The sequence below is a fragment of the Mandrillus leucophaeus genome, unplaced genomic scaffold (genome assembly GCF_000951045.1).
Source record: "Mandrillus leucophaeus isolate KB7577 unplaced genomic scaffold, Mleu.le_1.0 Scaffold608, whole genome shotgun sequence".
NCBI classification, from domain to species: domain Eukaryota; kingdom Metazoa; phylum Chordata; class Mammalia; order Primates; family Cercopithecidae; genus Mandrillus; species Mandrillus leucophaeus.
This window is the reverse complement of record NW_012106564.1, coordinates 689,076-710,150: the sequence shown is the minus strand read 5'-3', so window position 1 is coordinate 710,150 and position 21,075 is coordinate 689,076. Positions and strand designations below refer to the sequence as shown.

Here is a 21,075-nt window from a genome sequence, read left to right as displayed (position 1 = left end):
ACAGCTTGAAGTGATAAAATGCCTGGCTCTGTGTCATGGAGGAAGGAAGTTGCTTCCTAGCCCTTCCTATCATGGCTGCTTATATTGAGGGGAAAAAAAATTAAATTCCCTGAGAGTAAAACGTCAATCATCTTTCCCAATCTTGCTGAGTAACTCATCCTAAATGAAATATCCTGCCAAGACAAATACAAATTACTGGGATATGATAGCTGAAAAGAGGGAATGAAAGAAATGATATCATGGAGTCACATGAAAGGTTAAGCGTGACAGCCAAGAGGAAAGGAGACAATGTATGCTTCCTAGGAAACCATTCACAACAAAGAGTGAGGATTGTTCTAGAAGAGGATGAAAGAGCAGTTCTATCCCACTGTTTTGCCTGTGAGGTACAGCAGATCTACCTTTCCTACACAATGTTGACTGGATTTAAGAGACAAAGGTGAAGGGACCTTAGGGAGAGGCACAATTCAATACATAAATACACAGTACTAAGCCAGTTGGTTATTTGGGGGAAAAATACACAGCTAATCAATACAGAACCTTCCTATATACCATAGTTAAATAAAGTTCACAGAATTATTATAAAATCAAACCACTTACAAAACGAAAAGAAAGGGGAGAAATAGTTATCTGCTCTCTAGAGACGGAGGGTCTTTCTAAAATATAATGCAACTGAGGATATCACAATGGAAAAGTCTAATAATTTGGTTAAGGAGATTTCATGAGTTGTCTATTTCAAAAATGTCTATGAGCAAACTTAAGGAATAACAAATGTGAGAAAAATATTTCTAGATAGTATCATCAACAGGTCAATGTTTCTTTAATGTATACAGTCTTACACTATATAGTTCTAAAAAGAACCCATGAAACACCCAACAAACAAAGAACTGCAAGAGAACGTCATTAAATGGAAAATACAATTGGCTAATAAACAAGTGAAGAAACTACTGCTTCATCAGCAATTGAAGAAATAAAAATTAAGGTAACAATTATAAGCTATTACATTAGCCAAAAATTTAGTGATGAAAATATATAAAGTTGGCAATGAGGGTATAGCAACATAAACTGATACATTGCTGCCAAGTTTATACATTGGTACCACTTTTCAGGAAAGAAATCTGACCATAGTACTAGGAAGGCTTAAAAATGTTAAAACTCTGAATTGTTAATTCCTCTTCTAAGTATCTATTTTAAGGAAATGATCAGCATTGTGAACAAAGCTTTATCACAAGTGTTCATAAACGTAAGTGCTGACTATACCATCATCCACAATTTAAAAACAATTAGAAATAACTTAAATGCCTACAAATTGGAAACTTAATAATCATGCATTTATATGATACAGTACATAGCAATTAAAATTATGTTTATGAAGAGCATTTGATGACATGAAATATGTTCATAACATATTTTGACCAAGTGAAAACAGCAAGATAGAAAATTGCAAATATAGTACGATTTTAATTTGTAATGAAAACATGCTTAGAAAACAAAAGATGCTCTAAAGTTTTACCAGACTATTAATGGTTTTATACTACCCTTATAGAGGTAGTTTTGTTATAGGTAACCTTGTTAATGCTTCTTTTCCCACTTAATATTCTAAATATTTAAGTATTAGACAATTTGAAAAGCAGCAAAACCTAAAAACAAAAAACCAACTAAACAGACAAGTTAAAAAAAAAAAGAGAAAAAAATAGGCCTAAGAATTTACCAGCAATCTCTTTTTTGTATTAATATCTGAAATATATCAAAATATTTTCCTAGCAATTATAACAATCTCATAATTATTTAATAATTTCACAATGAACACACTTTTCTGCCATTTCAAACCATATAAACAACATTTGCCTTAGGCAGACTTTTAGTCAGTTCTACTTTATCTAAGACTATTTTCTGTCACCAAAACCAACCTTCTGTTTTTATTTTTATTTTTATTTTTTTTGAGACGGAGTCTTGCTGTGTTGCCCAGGCTGGAGTGCAGTGGCCGGATCTCCTCTTACTGCAAGCTCCGCCTCCCGGGTTCACGCCCTTCTCCTGCCTCAGCCTGCCGAGTAGCTGGGACTACAGGCGCCGGCCACCACGCCCGGCTAGGTTTTTGTATTTTTTTTAGTAGAGACGGGGTTTCACCGTGTTAGCCAGGATGGTCTCGGCCTCCCAAAGTGCTGGGATTACAGGCTTGAGCCACCGCGCCTGGCCCTGTTTTTGTTTTTAATCCCAGTGAATTACATACTACTATTTTTTTCCCCAGACTGGGCCACAGGATCCATGGGGCTATTCTGTGGACTACTTAATTAGACATAAAAAGATATTCGGCCGCACACCTCAAGCACACATCTCAGAGAGCAAAATTCCACCCACAAATAGTCTTCGCACATTCAATTGACTGTAAGATACTTCCAATATCTAGGGACCAAAGCCAGCATCAAATTCCCTTCTTCTCACTGAAGTGCCTCCTCTGTCTGCCCGGTAATATAATGTCCTTTGTTACTTTTAACGGCAAAAGCTGCAATTATTTTGGCACCAAACTAATCACTGGGTATGAGATTCGAAAGGCGAACATGTCTGTGGTGGCTCTAACAGTGACTTACAGTTATCCCAGGTGGGGTGTATACTTAACATGATGCTTCCTGAGAATAGATTTTGAAAAGTGGAAGGAGAGAGAGCATGAGAAACCAAGTGGTTGCAGTGAGAGAGAAAAGGATGTTTTTTGATTCATGGGGAAATGCCTGGTTTGTAAAACAAACATTGTCTGAACTGAACAGAGGCTGGGCATTTTACAAAATCAAACTTGTTGCTCCATCATTGCGAAAAAGACTGGCTCCTTTAAGTAGGGTACGACAGAAAATAGAAAGGAAAGGTTTAAGCTGTAGCAATGTACATAAAGCATGTATCAATTTGCTCTTAAAACATTATATTAAAAAGCAATCGACAGAAGATAATATGTATAACCTTGAAATACCCAGAATACTGAAACACTAGAATAAGCTACATTGAATCTCAGAATTTTAGAACTTCAAACAAATCAGAGATGATTTGAAATCATGCTTTTACTTAGTATTAAGAAAAAGAAACTAATTCCTAAAACTAAGTACTTTATCCACTGTTTCATAGCTAGTCAATCTAATTTCAGTATCTTTTAATAAGATGATTTCCTTAACAATGCAGATATAATTTTTTTAAAAAACATTCTTGAAAATAAACTGTTACATACCACTGTGTGGTCTTGGTCATAGGTACTTTGGATTTTCCCATTTACTTTTTTACCTGATGAGACAAGGGAAAAATGACATTATTTCTATTCTCCTGGCTCCTAAGTCAACTCTAGTTAATCATTATAAAGACAATTTCAACTCATCCTCTAACTTGGATGTATAATTTTAATTGCTATAATTTTAAACACTGATGCCTATGAAATTTTAATGACGGGATGACTGGAAGAAAGCTCAAGGTTCCCGAAAATCTTTCTTTGGGCACCTCTACTGGTCTAGCTTTCCATTCTGAACACTGGTACATGTTATTGTTTTTCTGGTTCAGTCGGTGTTTGCAGGTCAGGGATTGATTTTAAACTACTATAATATAATAGCCAATGACATCAATGGAGGCATCGAATCTTTATTACTTATTTTATAAATCACTTATAACAAAAGATTCTGAAATATCAATGCTCAATATATCCTGTTTGCTTCTATATTTTCGTAAATACTAGAGCTTAGGAATTATCTGATTTCATATTATACAATGAATAACATAATCAAAAATTAGGTAACTAAGAAAAAATTATAAAAGCTTACTGAAACACACATTTCTAGGTACTTACTTCCAACAATAGTCTTGTGATTGAAAATCTTACTCCAAATTCCACCTTCCACATTGTCTTTCACTCCAAATTCATAAACTGTGTTTGGCTTTAGATTTTCCACAATTGTTTCAGTGGCCGGACAGATTTGAAAAATCCACTTCTTTTCTTTATCCTTTTCTCGATAGCGAATTGTATAAAATCTGTTGAATAGCCAGAATACATGCTTTAAAATCACAGGGGGATTCAGAATGTTATTTCAAGTTTCTTACTTCATTACAGATTTCAACCAACTTGGGATACTATGTAATATTGGCTTCTCTTCCAAGTTTTTACAAAATTGCAGAGAACATTAAAAAACTAAGCTTAATGTGTGCTTAGGTTTTTAATTTCTCATTGCAAGTTGGGGTCTTTGCAGCAGCACAGTTTTGGCCTGATAGAATTCCAGAATTCTCATTCTACTATTTGCTGCTTTGCAAGATGAAAGTTGGAAAACACTATTCTTTTCCAATTATACATAGAGTGGAACATAGGTGCCATTTTATAAATAATATGGTAGTTTCATAGTTGTATGAATTTAGGCTTTTTCATCCATGGAGGATATGTTAGAGGTAATATCATCCAATTTTGTAAAAAAAACAACCTAAGACTAAGATGTACTTAGTACTGCATTTTAAGGTTGAGCTGTTTTTATTATAAAAAAGAAGACCAATAGCCAAGAGTACAATAAAAAAAAGTTAAACAATGCCAATTCAATATCACTGTTATGTATTTACTTAGGACTTCATAACACTCATATATACATAAATATACACATATATATGTGTACAATAATCCCTACTACTATTTTTTGAACATAGGTTTTACATATATTACCTGGTTTAATTGTCACGAAAACATCTTAACTGGTATAAATTATTAATCTCATTTTACAAATGTGAAAATGGAGTTTCAGAACATTCACTTAACTTGCCCAGTGTCACCCAGCTACTGACTTGTACCAGTGGCAGTGGCAGAATCGAAATATAAAGAAAGACTCCTCTGGTTCTACTTTAAACAGCCTCTGTAAGTGGGGTAGCAGATCAAGTACAGTATACTACTATATACAGAGAATGAATGGGAGAACGACATGTATCAATGTGGATAGATTTTAGAAACAAAATAACAAATAACAAATAAAAACAACAGATTACAGATTGGTGCATATCGTTTCCTATCATTTACATAAATATTAAGACATACGAAATATGTTACCAAATATTATTCCTGGCACTGTAAAGGGATAACAAATACTGGAAGGATACAACATTTATGATAGTACTTTAACTCCCAGTGAGGTGAGGAGAAAAATAGGACTTGAGGTGGGGTCAATAGGTAAACTTCATCTGTTTTTTATTTTTAAATAAACACTAAGTTAATAGAATAAAATAGTAGCTGCCATGTTATGATGATGGAAACATAGGGATGGGTAAACTATTTTTGGGTCTTTCTTATATCTTAAAATTTTCCTCAAAAGTGTAGTACCTTTCCTCCACTCCTCACATCAGCTAAATTAAATGGAGTAAGATTAAGGTTACTTGCTTTTATTTAAAGCTTTAAAAAATCAGGAATTTTCCTCATTCTGAAAACATTTATTGGACATTCTCTAAATCTCAAGCCTAAGCTCTTGATGATCCAGAACAATCCCAGTGTGTAGAGATGAGTAGCAAAACTGGCTACCTAATTTGTGGGGCTCAATACGAAATGAACATGTAGACTCTTTGTTCAAAAGTTATCAAGAATCTTAAGAAAGTGACAGCAGAGCTTTAAATCAAATTTGGGCTCTTCTAAGTTGGGGGTCTGGTGTACAGGTAGTATGTTCATGAAATCAGCAGGAGGTTTGTAGTTTAATAAAGAGAGATGAGATGCATTTGTATATTCAGCCTACTTTCTCACTAGGCACAAACCACTGAAAGGCTTGCGATCACTGATTAGCTTGCTCCTTTCTAGTGAAAGCTGTGCTCAGGGCTCCATTCCCCCATTCCAAAGTAGCAGAAAACAGAATGAGTGAAGGAGGCTGTTCCAGCCAAAACACTAACTGCTACTGGAAACAAATGTTATATTATTGAATTGTAACAGAATGTAATAGAAATTCTTTGTATCCTGTGAGTCAAAATATCAGTGATTTATGAAATGCGTTTCTTGACAAGTATGCTGCATGAAATTTTTGTTGTTGTTTTTTCCCCTGTCCTGGCTCTTAGACAAATGTTGAGAAGCTAAAATCAGACCAGATGGGCCACCAAAATTACGCATCTCTAGTAGATACATTTCTGAGGACTTAATGCTTTCATGATGCAGGGGTCCCGTTGCTAACAGAACTACCGAAGGTCAGATTCAAGGCTTTGCAGTCAACTTGATCTCACATAACCTTCTTATGAATAAAATGACAGAAATGTTCTGTTCTTTAAAAAAAAAAAAAAAATCCTAAACTTCACCATGTTTTAAAAATCCAGAGTGTAAATCTTTTCCACTGTGATCACAAAGCATTTCAAATACCCTCTTAAACCAAGTTTTTCAGGAAAATAAAGGCTTAGGCATTTTGGCCTTCTTCTCCTAGTTAGGTTTATCCTTTACAACACCATCTCAGTTGATACTTGTATATTATAGACAAATTCCAATTTTGTTTTATAGCACTATCATTTTTTTTCAAGCAGAGAGCAGATTATGCCACTTAACTATACTTAAAGTGGTGAAGTAAATATTCATTGATTTTAAGACAAAATATAGGTCTTATGGTAATAAACAGTTCTTTATAACCTAGTATATAGTAGGTGCTCCATAGATATTTGTGGAATGAATACGTGGTGCTCAAAGGATCATTTAAAAATTAGAATATCTCTGAATGACCAATTATTCAATTCCCAAGACATACTGATTTAAGCCATTAGGTCTACCATTATATTTTGCAACACATCATTGCACAACGAACCATTCCTACAGAACCAATGCAAATTGAAGCCAAACACAATAAATTTCTGCATTATACATTTGCACAGGGCTTACGATTTTTATTTACCTATTTCAGTTTTCCATGCAATAAACTCTGAGCAGAGAAAGAATTATCACACAAGCAAAAGAGAGCCCAAGAAGTGTCTAAGCCCTGATAATCAGTGACAGAACCAGACAAATGCCAAGTTCTGACTCCTCATCGAATGCCTTTTGTACTGCACTGGACTCATTCAACTGTGCCACTAGACAAGAGATGGAAAAAGACGGATACAATGATCCAGAATGGAAGAAAACCAAAAGTAATCAGCATTTCACATTATTGAAGGCTTTTTCGTTTTTGTTTTAATGTGTATTTACCATAACATACAGTCACAGTCTTCTGTCAAAGGTTAGTTGACCCTTTTTCTGTGAATGATTAAAACTGAGCACAAGTGCACAGAGAGGCAACAAGTCTATTAAAAATACAGGTAGTAGTCTGTGAGTGTCATCAGACTAGACTTCTAGAAAGTCTGCCTCCAGCAATTTGGATTTTAAGAACAAGAGCATCTCATATCCTAATTAAGAGGTAAGAAACTCTTGAAGGTAGCATTTGGTTCAACTGGCATTATTCTGCGCTTGGGCCACCCGAATAGTCTCAGTGCTGCCAGTGATTGTTGTTATAACATTGGAAAATCCACAGCTCCTCAAAAGGTAGCAGAAAGGCAGGTAGCAGCTTGACTAGGATTTTAGTCAGCTGCAAACTAGCAGCATGACCTTGGGAGGGGGGCATCTTCCCACCCTCTTAAGCATCAGTTTCTTAGAGGGGGGACTGGACTCCATTATCTTTTAGATCCTGTTTCTAAAAACTTATTCCAGCAACACATTGGATATTCCATTCTAATTAAGTACCTGAGACAGAAGTAGAAACCCCATACGCTGAATTTATGATGTAACTGGTAGTGAATTACACGAAGTAGAGAAACTGAACACCAAACCAAGCTTAGTCCTTCTACTGACTGCCCCAGCTTAATGTACGTGGTTGACCCTCTTTTGGGTGTTCCATACTTGCTTCAGGAATGCTTTTATTTCTACGTGATTGACTACTTTCACATTTCCTAACACATTTATTTCCCACAATTTTGACTCCTCACGTCAAAGAACACTTTCTGACACTGCCTTTGTCCGTGTTGCTTCTTGCTTTACTGAGACTGTAACTACTGAGAAAAATCCTGCCCTCTTCCCCTTTATTCTCTCCTTGTCCCACTCTGATTTCAGGGGAAAAGCATTCTCATCTTCTCAAAGATAAGCTTCTCCATAACTGTATTCCACTTCCTTATTCCACTAGATCTCCAACCTTTCTCTTGATTCTTTACGGACCTTCCCAAGTCTAAAAGCTGTTTAAATATCTTTCATTCTACCCCAACAACATTAAAACTGTACTTTTCTCTTAAACCTGCCACTATATTTTAATATGAAATTTCTTAATGTCTTCTCCCACTTTCTTACCACTCAAAAATGTCTACATTTCTTTGCAATCTGGTGGCTGACCTCTTTATTATAGTAAAACCTTATGATCGAATTACTTAATCCACCATGAATTTCATAACTTAAAATCTACTCTTCATTTTCTTTCCCAAATCTGTTTCTCTTGTGATCCCCATTTCTGATGACTTCAGAGTCCTTTCTCCCCTCATGTCTAATCAGTGGTCAAATCCAAGTACGTTTTCTTACATGAATTCTTTTGCACTTGCCTCTCCTCTATTCCGAGGTAGCATGTGAGTCCCAGTTTAGGTCTTTAGTATCTTTGGACTCGTGATAGTTTTCAAACTGGTCAACTATTTCCAAGATCTCCTTTCTTCATATAGTATCACCCACTGGTGGCTGGTTTAAGTAAAACAAAAGAAATGTTTCTACTGATATTAGTGCTATGTGAAATGGAATGGCTTGCCTGAAGTTGGCAATTATAACATAAAGTAAATAATATCAAAGCAATGAGAAGGCTAGCAGCAGACAGTATAATTTTGAGTGTTCACTGCATGCTAGACATTGCATTAACCATTTTACGTGTGTCATCTTACTAAATTTTGACAACCCTATGACATTACTTACCCCCTTTTGGAGATAAGAAAACCAAGACTAAAAGCATTTAAGTAGCCCATCTAAGGCAACTAAAATGATAATAGAACAGAGTTTTGAACTCAGGTCAGTGTGACCAGAATTTGTATCTTCAATGTTCATGCTATCATGCCATCCCTGGAGATGCTCACTGTGGACTCTGGATGGGAGATGTTGCAAAGAAGCTTCAAGAGCTGAATAGACTGGCTAGATGATTTTTAAAGTCTCTTCTTGACATCCCACTTGCACGTTCACTTATATGTTGAGAACTACTACTGTAAAATGCAATGCTGGGTTCTGTGTGAGATGGAAGTAAGTGGTGCTCCGCAGTTTCAAAAGTGAGCTTGCACTCTAATGAAAGAGGTAGACATGCATATGTGTATGACTGAAGAAGGCAGAATGCAAAGCACACAGCATAGAGGTGGGACTGGGTGTGGCACTATCCAGCCTGAACCTGAGAAATGGACAGGCTGCATTTTGAACCCCATTCCAGTGATATGGTTTACTTCACGACATACTACCCAGGCCCCAGGAAAGCAGAGTGGATTGGGTTTATACCTCATTTCATGAGCATGACTCAGATATGCATTGAGGTATATTCCTTGAGAGATTCTATGACTTATTTTCCTAGACAGTGGGGAGTTGGTGGCAATTCCTCAGTAGGTAAATAAAGTTGAACAGTAATGAAGAAAGCTAGAATTACCAGTTGTGGAAGAATAAGTCACAGAGAAACTGGAGGGAAGCATCTCAAGGCATAGTCCAGATGTGAGATAACAAGGAAAGGAATCACACACACACACACACACACACACACACATATATAAAAATCAAAACAAAGTTACAGTTCTAAGAAAGAATGGATGAAACCAGACTCCTTATGGGATATGGGTACCAAAGAAAGTGAAAAAGTTAAAACTGAGTTTTCGTTCAAAAGTGAGAATGAAGTGATGGGAAAGGTATCCTTTTAATAGTGTAGAAAGTATGAATTTAGTCTGAGTGTGAGGTGCCAGTCACTGTTACCTGGTTACTGTGATGACAATATTCCATGGACAACTGAAAACATATTCTTAGTCATTTGAAAATGGGCCCAGGTCAGAGGTTCAACCCTGGAAGTCATTTACATACTTGCCCCTTCTTTTCTCTGTAGAACAGCAACAAAAGCAATTTCTGAGAGCTTTTAAAAATGCAGATTCTCAGGCTCCTTCTCAGGCCTGCTGAATCAGAATCTGCATTTTAATAAGATTCCCTCCATGACTTGCATGCACAGAGTTTGAGAAGCACTGTTGTGCATAGCAGGGATTGTTAAAGACTAGATATAGGTAAGATAAGAAGGGTACTGCAGGTAAGAGATTCAAGGATAGAACATGATTCCATATTTAGGAGATGTAATAAGAAGTGAACAAAGGAGAAACGGAAAGGTGTGATGGTTAATATCGAGTGTCAACTTGATTGGATTGAAGGAAGCCAAGTATTGATCCTGGGTGTGTCTGTGAGGGTGCTGCCAAAAGAGATGAACATTTGAGTCACTGGACTGGGAGAGGCAGACCCACCCTCCATCTGGGTGGGCACCATCCAATCAGGTGACAGCACAGCTAGGATAAAGCAGGCAAAAGAAGGTGAAAGGACTAGACTGTCTGAGTCTTCCAGCTTCCATCTTTCTCCCCTGTGCTGGATGCTTCCTGCCCTCAAACATCAGACTTCAAGTCTTCAGCTTTTGGACTCGGATTTATGACAGTGTTTTGCCAGGGGCTCTTGGGTCTTCAGCCACAGGCTGAAAGCTGCACTGTCAACTTCCCTACTTTTGACGTTTTGGGACGTGGACTGACTTTCTTGCTCCTCGGCTTGCAGACGGCCTATTGTGAAACTTCACCTTGTGATCGTGTGAGTCAATATTCCTTAATAAACTCTCCTTCATATGTACATCGATCCTATTAGTCCTGTCCCTCTAGGAAACCCTAATACAAATGGTTAAAGGGGCAAGAGGAAAACCTAAATAAAAATGTCAAAGAAAGAGTTTAAGAAAAGCTTAAGAGGGATAAGGACTGAGAAAACTCTAATGGGTTTAGTAACTAATTGGTCATTGGTGACCACCAAGAGACGTTTCAGTGGAACAGTGGAAAAGGGATGGAAACTAGTGAGAAGGGATGAGGACGGTGTGGATGGTGCAGAAATCAGAATGTGGGAGCCATAACTCTGAAAAGTTTGGAAATTAAAAGAGACTGAAAAGTAGCTTAGCACAGATAACAGGATCAACAGAAGGCTTTATTTTCAAGGAGAGAAACTTTGAGCATGCTTGCCAGCAGGAGGCAGGGCACCAGTGGCTCCGAAAGGGCAAATGGCAGAGAGAGGAGATCACTGGGGAAGCGAAGGCTTAGACGACATGGGAAGGATGGGATCATGAGCACTGTCTGAAGTCAGAATCGTGTTTCTTGGAAAGAAGATAAGAGAGGTAAAGATAAACTCGGATGAGGAAAGAGTGAGCTGATAAAGGATAGTCCAGATTTCCTCAGTACTGCGGAAGCTAGAATAGATTGCGGGAAGAATATAGCAGGGAATGTAGCCAGGATGCTGTTGCCAGAATCCAGGGTAAGGTGAGGCATGCTTGGATTGGGAACATTAGTGTGAAATGGAGAAGGAGAAGACACAGCTGCAGATATGGATACATCCCAAAAGCAAAAGGAATGTATCTTGGGGCCTTCATAAACAATAGTAGGTGAAAAATAGAAAATAAATGAAGTTTTAAATTAGAGCGAAGTTTAAAGTAGAGCGAATACTACTTCAGAAAGCAATACACAGACAAGTGAGGTGATGTTTCAAGAGAAATAGTCTGAGTTTAATCTTGTCATGTTGAGTTTGAGGTAATGGTAACACATTAAAGTGAGAATGTTGACATTTCACTGGTTATTTCATTCATCATGTATTTACTTGGGGCCTGCTATGTTCCTGATTCTCTTTAGGGGACTGGGAAATAATGGTGGGCAAGACACATGCGGTCCCTGCCCTCACCAAGCTTAAAACTTACATGGCAAGACAGACAGGTAACAAGGCACTGGGATCAATCAGGTGAGAATTCAGACACTGAAAATACTCGCTTCTTACAAACCTGGGGGCGGAGAAAAGGCAAAAGCCTGCTCTGGACTGACCAAAAAGGAGAGCCCTCATTCTACATTAAGAGGAAATAAACATGGCCGGGCGTGGTGGCTCAGCCTGTAATCCCAGCACTTTGGGAGGCCGAGACGGGCGGATCACGAGGTTAGGAAATCGAGACCATCCTGGCTAACACAGTGAAACCCCGTCTCTACTAAAAATACAAAAAATTAACCCGGACTTGGTGGCCGGCACCTGTAGTGCCAGCTACTCGGGAGGCTGAGGCAGGAGAATGGCCTGAACCCAGGAGGCGGAGCTTGCAGTGAGCCGAGATCACACCACTGCACTCTAGCCTAGGCCACAGAGCAAGACTCCATCTCAAAAAAAACAAAACAAAACAAAAAAAACCCCCACAGGATGAGAATTTTAGAAAATGTGAAAGTGATTTCTAAGCTATTCATAAAGCTTTAATACGTTGGCAAAGAGTGAGAACTAAAGCAATCTTGAAAGCTTTAACAAGTTGGAAACATGGGAAAGAAAAAATAAACTATTAATGGTGAAATAAATTTGGGTTAAAAACATTTGACTCTTCATCAGGGCCAATTTGAAAGCTTTCCTTCAAATTGAGGCTCTATTAAAGACAAATGTGTACGCTCTTCCATTCAAAACCTATTAAGAATAAAAACTGTAAATGAAGCACATCTGCTCTCCAATGTGAACTCAGAAAAGAATCTTAAAGCATGGGAGACCCATATAGACCCTATACAAATAGGTATAAAATATGCACCACAAAGGATAAGGTGACATTTCATTGATACTTCCAAGCTAAAAACAAAACAGAAACGACGAGGGTTTTCTAACTGGAAACTTACTACCTAAGAGCTTTGATGTACAAAGTCTGTAGTCAAAATCTAAAAACAAATTTCACTAAGTTATTTGCATAGGATAAATGAGGCTGCACAAACCAATGTAAATCATTTTTTTTTTAAATCAGACTGTACAGAGGGAACCAAATATCAATGAATTAAAATGATACCAATTGGTGTTCCTGTAGCAAGCCAAGTGCATTCAGATTGCAATGGTTTTGTAAAAAGATACTTCTAAAGGAAAACTTTAGCTGTATTAATCTTCCAATTTTCAGGAAATAACCATCATTTTTAGCTATTGTTGCTGATGCTAACCTACTGGATTAGTCTAAATTCTGAAAAGATTCTGCATGAACATATGAGGGTAGATTTCTCCAAGTCTAGTCTGCTGCTAATTACACTAATTTGTAGTTCTGGCAGATTTCTGTGGATGCTTCTAATATGTATAGTACTTCCAGGCTTTTAAATCAGGACTATTATTTTTTCCTCAAACATCACAAAGACTTTAAATGTCAGTTTATTAACTATGCTCATTAGGGAGAAAGGAAGCCTGGGGAAATGAAATTTACAAGTACTCCAAATCCTCCTTTTTAGTCATCACTGTTTAATTCTTCCCTTCAACTCATGTCCTGATGGTTCCCCATTTTGGTCAAGAATATCTTGCTTGTCATTATTGTATCTTTCAAAAGACTTTATTCAAAATGAAATTATCAATTTTGAATATTGTGATTTGATGTGCATAATTCCATCTATTTGATAAGAGTAGAGCCAGGGTGTGTGTGCAAGAGGGTGAGGGTCAGGGTAAGATCCATGTGTGGTCTGAGTAGCTTGGGCCTTAGAGTCCTGGGTTAGAATCCTAGCTCCATTAGGTCATCTGTCCTAACTTTCTCTATATTCATTATCTCCAGGTGCTGTCAAACCATGGCAACATCTATCAATTAGAATCAGTCATCAGATAAATTATTTCACAGTAATAATTTAGTGGATTATTGTCAGTAAGACAAAGTGAAATTGGAGAAGAGGATTGAGTGCAGGAGGAAGAAATTATTCCAAATTTCAGTTTGCCAGGTTACTGAACCTATTGAAACAAGTAGTCCTACAGATTTATCAAGCAAGTTGAGTAACCCTTAAAATCAGGTTGCATTTTGCTGTAAAACTACCAAATTTCCTTTCTTCCTTCCTCTCTTCTTCCTTCCTCTCTCCATAACTTTCTGTCAAGATAATTTTTAAAAAGAAAAAGAACAATCCATAAATGTTTATTTTCTCAGCATTAGTAGCCTAGACCAATCCATTAGGAATCTGAATTATCATGTTCTTTCGAGTCCATTTTCCAAACAAAATAAGTCATGGGGTTAGTGGTGGGTGAAATAAAAAATATTTCAGATTCTTTGAAACATTTCAAAATTATTTTTCAAAAAATTGGGTTTTGGAAATATCTTCTACATGTTTTCCCAAGTATTCATCCCTTGAGAACTATGGGCATATGAAGGAAAATTTGATTTTTTTCTTGAGTCTAGATTTCCCAACATCAGATGAAAGGTAATAGAGAACTTATAAACACTTTTAAAGTGCCTTCATTTTAGTTTGATTTGGACAAATAAAAATAAATAAAACACTACAAAAAACATAAACATAGCAAAAAAGCACATTAAGAAGTATGCAATAGCCTTAGTATAAGGGAAATGCATCTCAAAACTGTAATGAAAAACTACTGCCCTAGAATGGCTAAAACGAAAAACGCTGACAACACAAAATGCTACTTTAGAATATGGAGCAATCAGAGCTCTCCTACATGCGTGTGGGAATGTAGATGGAAAAATTAGGTAAAAAATAGTCAAATAGTCAAATATACATCTTCCTATAACTCAGAAATTCCGCTTATGTTTATTTAAGAGAAATTAAAGTGTATGTCCACCAAAATCTTATGCAGAAATGTTTATACAGTCTGTATTCATAAAAATAAAACAACATAGTTCAGGTGCTCATCAGCAAGAGAATAAACTTTAGAATATTCACATAATAGACTATTACTCAGGGGTACAAAAAGGAATGAATTATTGATATCTGCAATGTCATGAATGAATCTCAATGCTCAGTGAAAGAAGACAGTCAAAAAACAAAACCCATACTATATGACTCCATTTATATGGAATTCTAGAGTAGGTAAAACTAATCTACGGTGATAGAAATCAAATCAATGGTTGCTTCTGGAGGAAAGTACTTTCTAGAGTGATAAAATTTTTCTATTTCCTGATGGGTATTGGATACATGGTCATATGCATTTGTCATAACTCAAACTGTACACTAATATTTGTGCATCTTACTGTGTTTAAATTATACCTCAATAAATCTTTTTTATTCAAAAAGGGAATAAGAAAACTTCTGAAATGCAAAAATCACTTTGAATGTATTTAAAATAGAAAATTTTAAAAATAAAATGCCTTGATTGAAGCTTGAAAATTTTGAATGCTTTTCCAGAGCAAATTTCTGAGTTTTGAAGCTAATATAGTAAATATTTATGATAAGCAAACATCATTTTATAAACAACCTAGAAGTATGATTCAGCATGTAGCACAGTGCCTAGTACATATCCATCCAATGCATCTAAATACATGCATCAAATGGTTGGATGGATGAATGGCAGTAATTTTAAAATATACTTAGATTTTTCCCATTTGTTCTTCCAAAGAAAATGGTAGCTTCATTTCCAACTTGCTTTTCCTCTGCTTATTTCTCTGTGTATCTCTCCTCAGTTTTCGAAGCCAGTGATTCTCAAACTTCAGTGGGCATCAAAATCACCCGGAAGGCTTGTGAAAACACAGATGGCTGGGCCCCACCTTCAGAGTTCCTCACTCAGTGAGTCTGAAGGGGACGTGAGAATTTACCTTTTTGACAAGTTCAAGAGATGGTGATATTGCTTGCTTTGGGAACCACACTTTGAGAAGTATGATTCAAGCGCTTTAATTGTGAGATCAAAGATCTACCCTTTTCCTATCAACTTTCCAACTTATAATTGTCTTTCTTAACTGCCTTTGGCCTCATCTTCTGAGTTTTTAATTACACTTATTATTGATACCACCCATTTGCTAACTGACTCCTACTTCCTTGTATAATAGTTTATGATTTTTGAAAAAAATTACATGTATGTGTTTTCTATTTAGGTAGATAACCTTCTCAAGGACAGGGCCCCTGACTTCGTTCCCTCACACCTAGAACAGGATACAGCTAATAGGTGTTAAGTCAGTGCTAATAGTCCTGATAATTACATATTCTTCTAAAGCATGTACAGATGCTATTAAAAGCAAGTACTAATATTACCTGTCATTGGGACAGTGACTTGGCAATGTCCAGTCATGGTGTGGGTTGATGAGGAAACCCCAGGACAGGAAGACCGAGCTCGGTGTCAGAGTACCAACCACCAGCTGGAGAGGTTTGCGAGAACGAGTTTTACCTGTGGAGGTGGCATACAGGTTAATTCAGGAGACATTTAGTAAGTTGCCATGATTCTGGTAAAATGCATAAAGATGACTTGGCAAGATGATGAAAAATGTGAAAACATCGAGTTCCTTTCCTTTTCTGTAGTCCACATTGTTACTAAGTTTTGCCCATGAATTTAAATGTGAATCAAATGAAATACCTTTTTCAGATTTGTGTCTATGCATGTCTGCATATGTATATATGCATACACACGTATATGTATATTGTACATGTATGCATATTAACAATATCCAGCTATACCTAGTTTTATTTTCTTGTGGGTCCGGGAAGGATATAGAGGTCTTAGCTGTGATGAGTGAAATAAACACACACACATACACACACTTCATTTCTTTTACAGATAAAATGAAAGCATGTTTATTTTTTTTCCTGGGACTGTGAATGAGTATGAAATAACATCTAAGACAAGAAAAGAAAGCTTATTATCTAGATTGTAGGTTATAATCTTTTTTTCAACCTGTTTAGAAGTGTAGTATCCCTTGATGTTATTGTAATAAGTATATTTTACAATGAGTACCTAAATGGAAAAGGTAAATACATTTTTTAACAATGCTGGAAGAGTAGGAGTAACACAGGAAGCACAGTTGTTCTGATGGTGCTAACTGGATCTAAATAATGCCAAGGGTTATGCTAATACATCACTGGAGATTGTGTTCAAGTACACAGGAGCAGGGACTTGCACTTTCAAAATTATCTGAAACTGCAGAAGTAGGGCAGTGAAAAACAGGAAGAATCTCAACCATGAAAACCAACACTGACTCATTAAAAATCATTAGAGTAAATAAAAATCCGATAGAGAGTCTAATAAAACTATATAGAACATGAAACATACATGCTTTGTATTGCTGTTGAATTCCCTCTTTTATTTCATGAGACTATGTATGTCGTATTTGCTCTAGAAAGAACTTGTGCTATCTAATGAAGTGGGAACCAAATGGCAAAATGGCCTGCGACCTCCATTAAGGTAAGTAGGAGAGTGCCCCTTGCATTAGCCTATTGGTGGTCATCTGAATCAAATGCTCTTCAAAATTGTGCCAGGCTTGTTCCTTTTGTTAATTTAAGTTCTGTAAGTTGTTATTCAAGCAAGAACCCTTCTTAGCACAGAATACACCTAACCTAGTGGTGGCAAATTGCCTCATTATAGGATAGTTGACTTTTAAAGATACTTGAAATAATTTTCAAAGATAGTTATCATTTACATGGTTGGAAACATGGGTTTATTCTTCTCTAACTTTTGCAGACCCAGCTGTAATTGTGCCCCATATGATGGTGATTTAAATCGTCATGTATGAGCTCCAATGAGGGCAGATTAGAATCTGCAGTGAAGGCAGGAGCACTTATAGTTTCAACAAGCCCTGGGATGATTCTGATCTTCCCTTTTCGATTCCCGAGTTGATTTTCACTAATGTGATGCAACGATCTCATTCATTTTACAGATGAAAAATAAAGCACAGAGAAGTTTCAAGATTGTCCAAAGTCACACTAAGAGCAAAGTCAAAATTCAAATCCTGGGTCTCCTCTATCACGACCTAGTTTTATTTTTATGATATCACTGTCTTGGCTCTCAATGTCTAAAGGTAATGCCATTTAGCGATGAAAGACAGACATATTTTTCCATGTAAGGAACCCAAGGCTTGTGTGACCAAGGGAACCTAATGGTCTCCCAATTATTTGTATGACCGAATAACTATTTCAGTAAAGTTGAATCTTAATATAAAAATAATTAAATCATTAAAATGCAGGTGGCAGATACAAATATAGAATGAATGGAAGCTAATCCTTTAGTCATTATGTCATTCCTAAATGCAGATAACAAAAACAAAAATTGTATCTGCTATCCAAAAAGAAAGGTGGGGTATTATATCCTGAGCAAGATGAAGCAATTTCCTGAGCTGGTCATAAAGTAAACAATAATTTCTAAGGCTAATGTCATAGAATCCTCAAAATAAAATGAAGTTATAAAGTGCTAAGGCATTATCATTCTCTTGACGTTCCTTATATAATTTTGTATATTTGTACTATGATCATATTTCTATCAAGAAACAGTTCAATGAGTATTCATCTGAAAACAGATCCCATGGAATCACACTGATGCTTCTTGAGTTTGTGGCTCAGTATTTCTGAAGTACAGTCTTGAAATATTGAGAGTACATCTATTTTCAAGTATGTGGAAAATTGTCTGGACAACTCTCACTAACAAGTTGTAAGGAGCGATTGGAATTTCCCTTTTGCTTTGGGATGATCTGAGGCCAGGAAAAAGAATTAGTATTTTTCAAAATGCTTAACCACTCAATGCTGCTCTTAAAAGAAGTGGAAATCAGCAGAAAGAGAGGAGGGAATTGTGGCAACTGATTTCTGATTTAAGCTATTCAGTATAATTGAATAGCTGAGTGCTCTTTCTCCCATTTTATTCTTCTAGAAAAATACAGCAAACAGAAAGATCCTTTTATTGTGTGGTATCCAGTGTACCATAAAAGACGAACGTGCTTTGGAAATAATTATTTGGAGATCATTCACATTAGAAAAATAAAAGCAGGCTGGGCTTGGTGGCTCACACTTGTAATCCCAGCAGTCTGGAAGACCAAGGAGGGTGGATCATGAGGTCAGGAGATCGAGATCATCCTGGCTAACATGGTGAAATCCCATCTCTACTAAAAAATACAAAAAAATTAGCCAGGCGTGGTGGCGTGCACCTGTAGTCCCAGCTACTTGGGAGGCTGAGGCAGGAGAATGGCATGAACCTGGAAGGCGGAACTTGCAGTGAGCTGAGATCATGCCACTGCATTCAAGCCTGGGCCACAGAGCAAGACTCTGTCTCAAAAAAAAAAAAAAAAAGACGAAAAGAAAAGAAAAAACAAAATTTTGTGATCAACTCTATACAGAGTTAGGAAGATGCAACATCAGATAGAAAAAACATATTCACAGCTTCTTCCTTATAACAATGGTCAGCTATAGTATTTGATCTGAGAAGAAGTTTTGGTAGTGAAATTAGATGACATAGAATTTTAATCTTTAGTTATGTACGAAGTTTCTATTTATTTATATATCTACTTTCCTGTTTCAAGTCTTCCTAGACTGGGAAACATGGGTGTTGCTATTATTTTTATTTTTATGGAAGAAATCCTTTCTTGATTGAAATGAAGAGGTTTAGAAGGGAGAGATAAGGAGTAAATAAAACCAACGTGCTGATCTATTTAACACACATACATGAGTTACCCTTTTAAAATGTAAACAGTCTCCTTTAGAAAAGGTGAGACATAAAATTGTGCCCTTAACATCTGAAAGGCACAATACTGAGCCTGAGTTCACACACTGCAAAATAGAAACAGGCTAATAGGAGCTAACCCTAAATGAGCACTGACTACAGGCCAGGCACCGTCATTAACTCATTTAATCCTCAACGACAACCCTATGACGCAGCAGAATCCAGGAGCAGAGAGGTTCAATAACTTCTGTAACTCCCTGCAGTTTGCAAGTGGTGGCACCAGGAGAAAATCCGAATAGTCTCCACCACCAGGCTGTGTTACCTCTCCAAAAGGGTAACCTGTTGACCCAGGGCTGACACCTCCTCTACATTCCTAAAGCTTCTCAAGGTATTTGGTCTCCATGGGTCCAAAAGAGATGAAAAGTCATGGTTCAGAGTCAATAAAAGACCAAAAAAAAAAAAAAAAAATCAATGCAAAGGACTATACCTGAACATGACTTCTTTTGACTTGGAGGGGGAGCAGGTCGCACAACTATCAGATATTTCGGCTCTGCATCTGGAAACAATAACATTATTTATCAGAAAAACACTTTAAGAACCAGCATTGAAGGCAGCACACCCCTACCCTGACTCAGCATTCCCTGAGTCATCCTCCATAACCGCAGCTCCAGGGGGCGAAAGGACCCAGTAATCTGAAAAGTTAACACTTCCTGAGAGGTTTATTAAGTCATTAAAATGAAAATTAAATCCAGATTTTCCAAACCAAATGGGCAAGGGTGAGGGAGAAGTCTTAAAAGAATCATGCTATACACAGATTTTAAACGCTGTTTTCATCAGTTCTTTTCTCTGCAAAGTTATTTTTAGAAAATCAGATTATGTCCATCCTGTTACACCACTCCTCAAGGAAAGCCAATCCTGATGCTCCCGAGAAGGAAAAATTCTGCTTGCACAAGACACCATGGGCCTCACCTGTATGAGCTGAAATCACTCACTTTCAGTGGGAACAGGAATATTTATAATGCCTTTCTTAATTTCTATTCTGTTTATGTAATTGCTCAGCCTGTTTTCATAGCTAGTCATTTTTAATGAGCAATTTTTAAACAGTCACAATTTATACGTTGGCATAATTTTCATTTTAAATATATTTCAATGAAACGTATGTAGGTAATCTCAAGGTATTTAAGTTTTAAATAAAATTATATTAAAGCAATCAGCATATGCTACCTCAATAAGGAGCTAATAATTTATCAAATAAATTTTTAAAAATTGATGTTTGCAAAATGAATGGCTGGGTACACATATGTAAATAAACCAAATACATTTTGGGCATATGAAACAGTATTTTATAAGCAACTCTATTGGATTAATGGATTGATGAGTATTCTTTACAATGTTTCTCTGGAACTTTAAACTCTGAACTCATTCTATAAGAAATTTCATTTGGATGCTGTAGTCAGCCAGAATTCACACGTACTTACTCAAGCAGACTTCATATCTTTGTTTTGTTTTCATCTTGGGTTCAAATGTCCCCCCTCCGTGAGTTT

The 21,075-nt window shown here is 36.7% G+C and overlaps 1 protein-coding gene across 1 annotated transcript in view; it reads right to left on the bottom strand.

Annotated features, from left to right (window-relative positions):
* The window catches only part of LOC105553778 (target of Nesh-SH3-like), a 148,790-nt gene that overhangs the window by 33,846 nt on the left and 93,869 nt on the right, over positions 1-21,075 (bottom strand). The window contains exons 2-5 of the mRNA XM_011999914.1: positions 20,019-20,087; positions 16,147-16,279; positions 3,815-3,996; positions 3,209-3,261 (exon numbers count right to left, since the gene is read on the bottom strand). Coding sequence (XP_011855304.1) covers positions 3,209-3,261; positions 3,815-3,996; positions 16,147-16,279; positions 20,019-20,087 — 437 coding nt within the window. The remainder of the gene's footprint in view (positions 1-3,208; positions 3,262-3,814; positions 3,997-16,146; positions 16,280-20,018; positions 20,088-21,075) is intronic.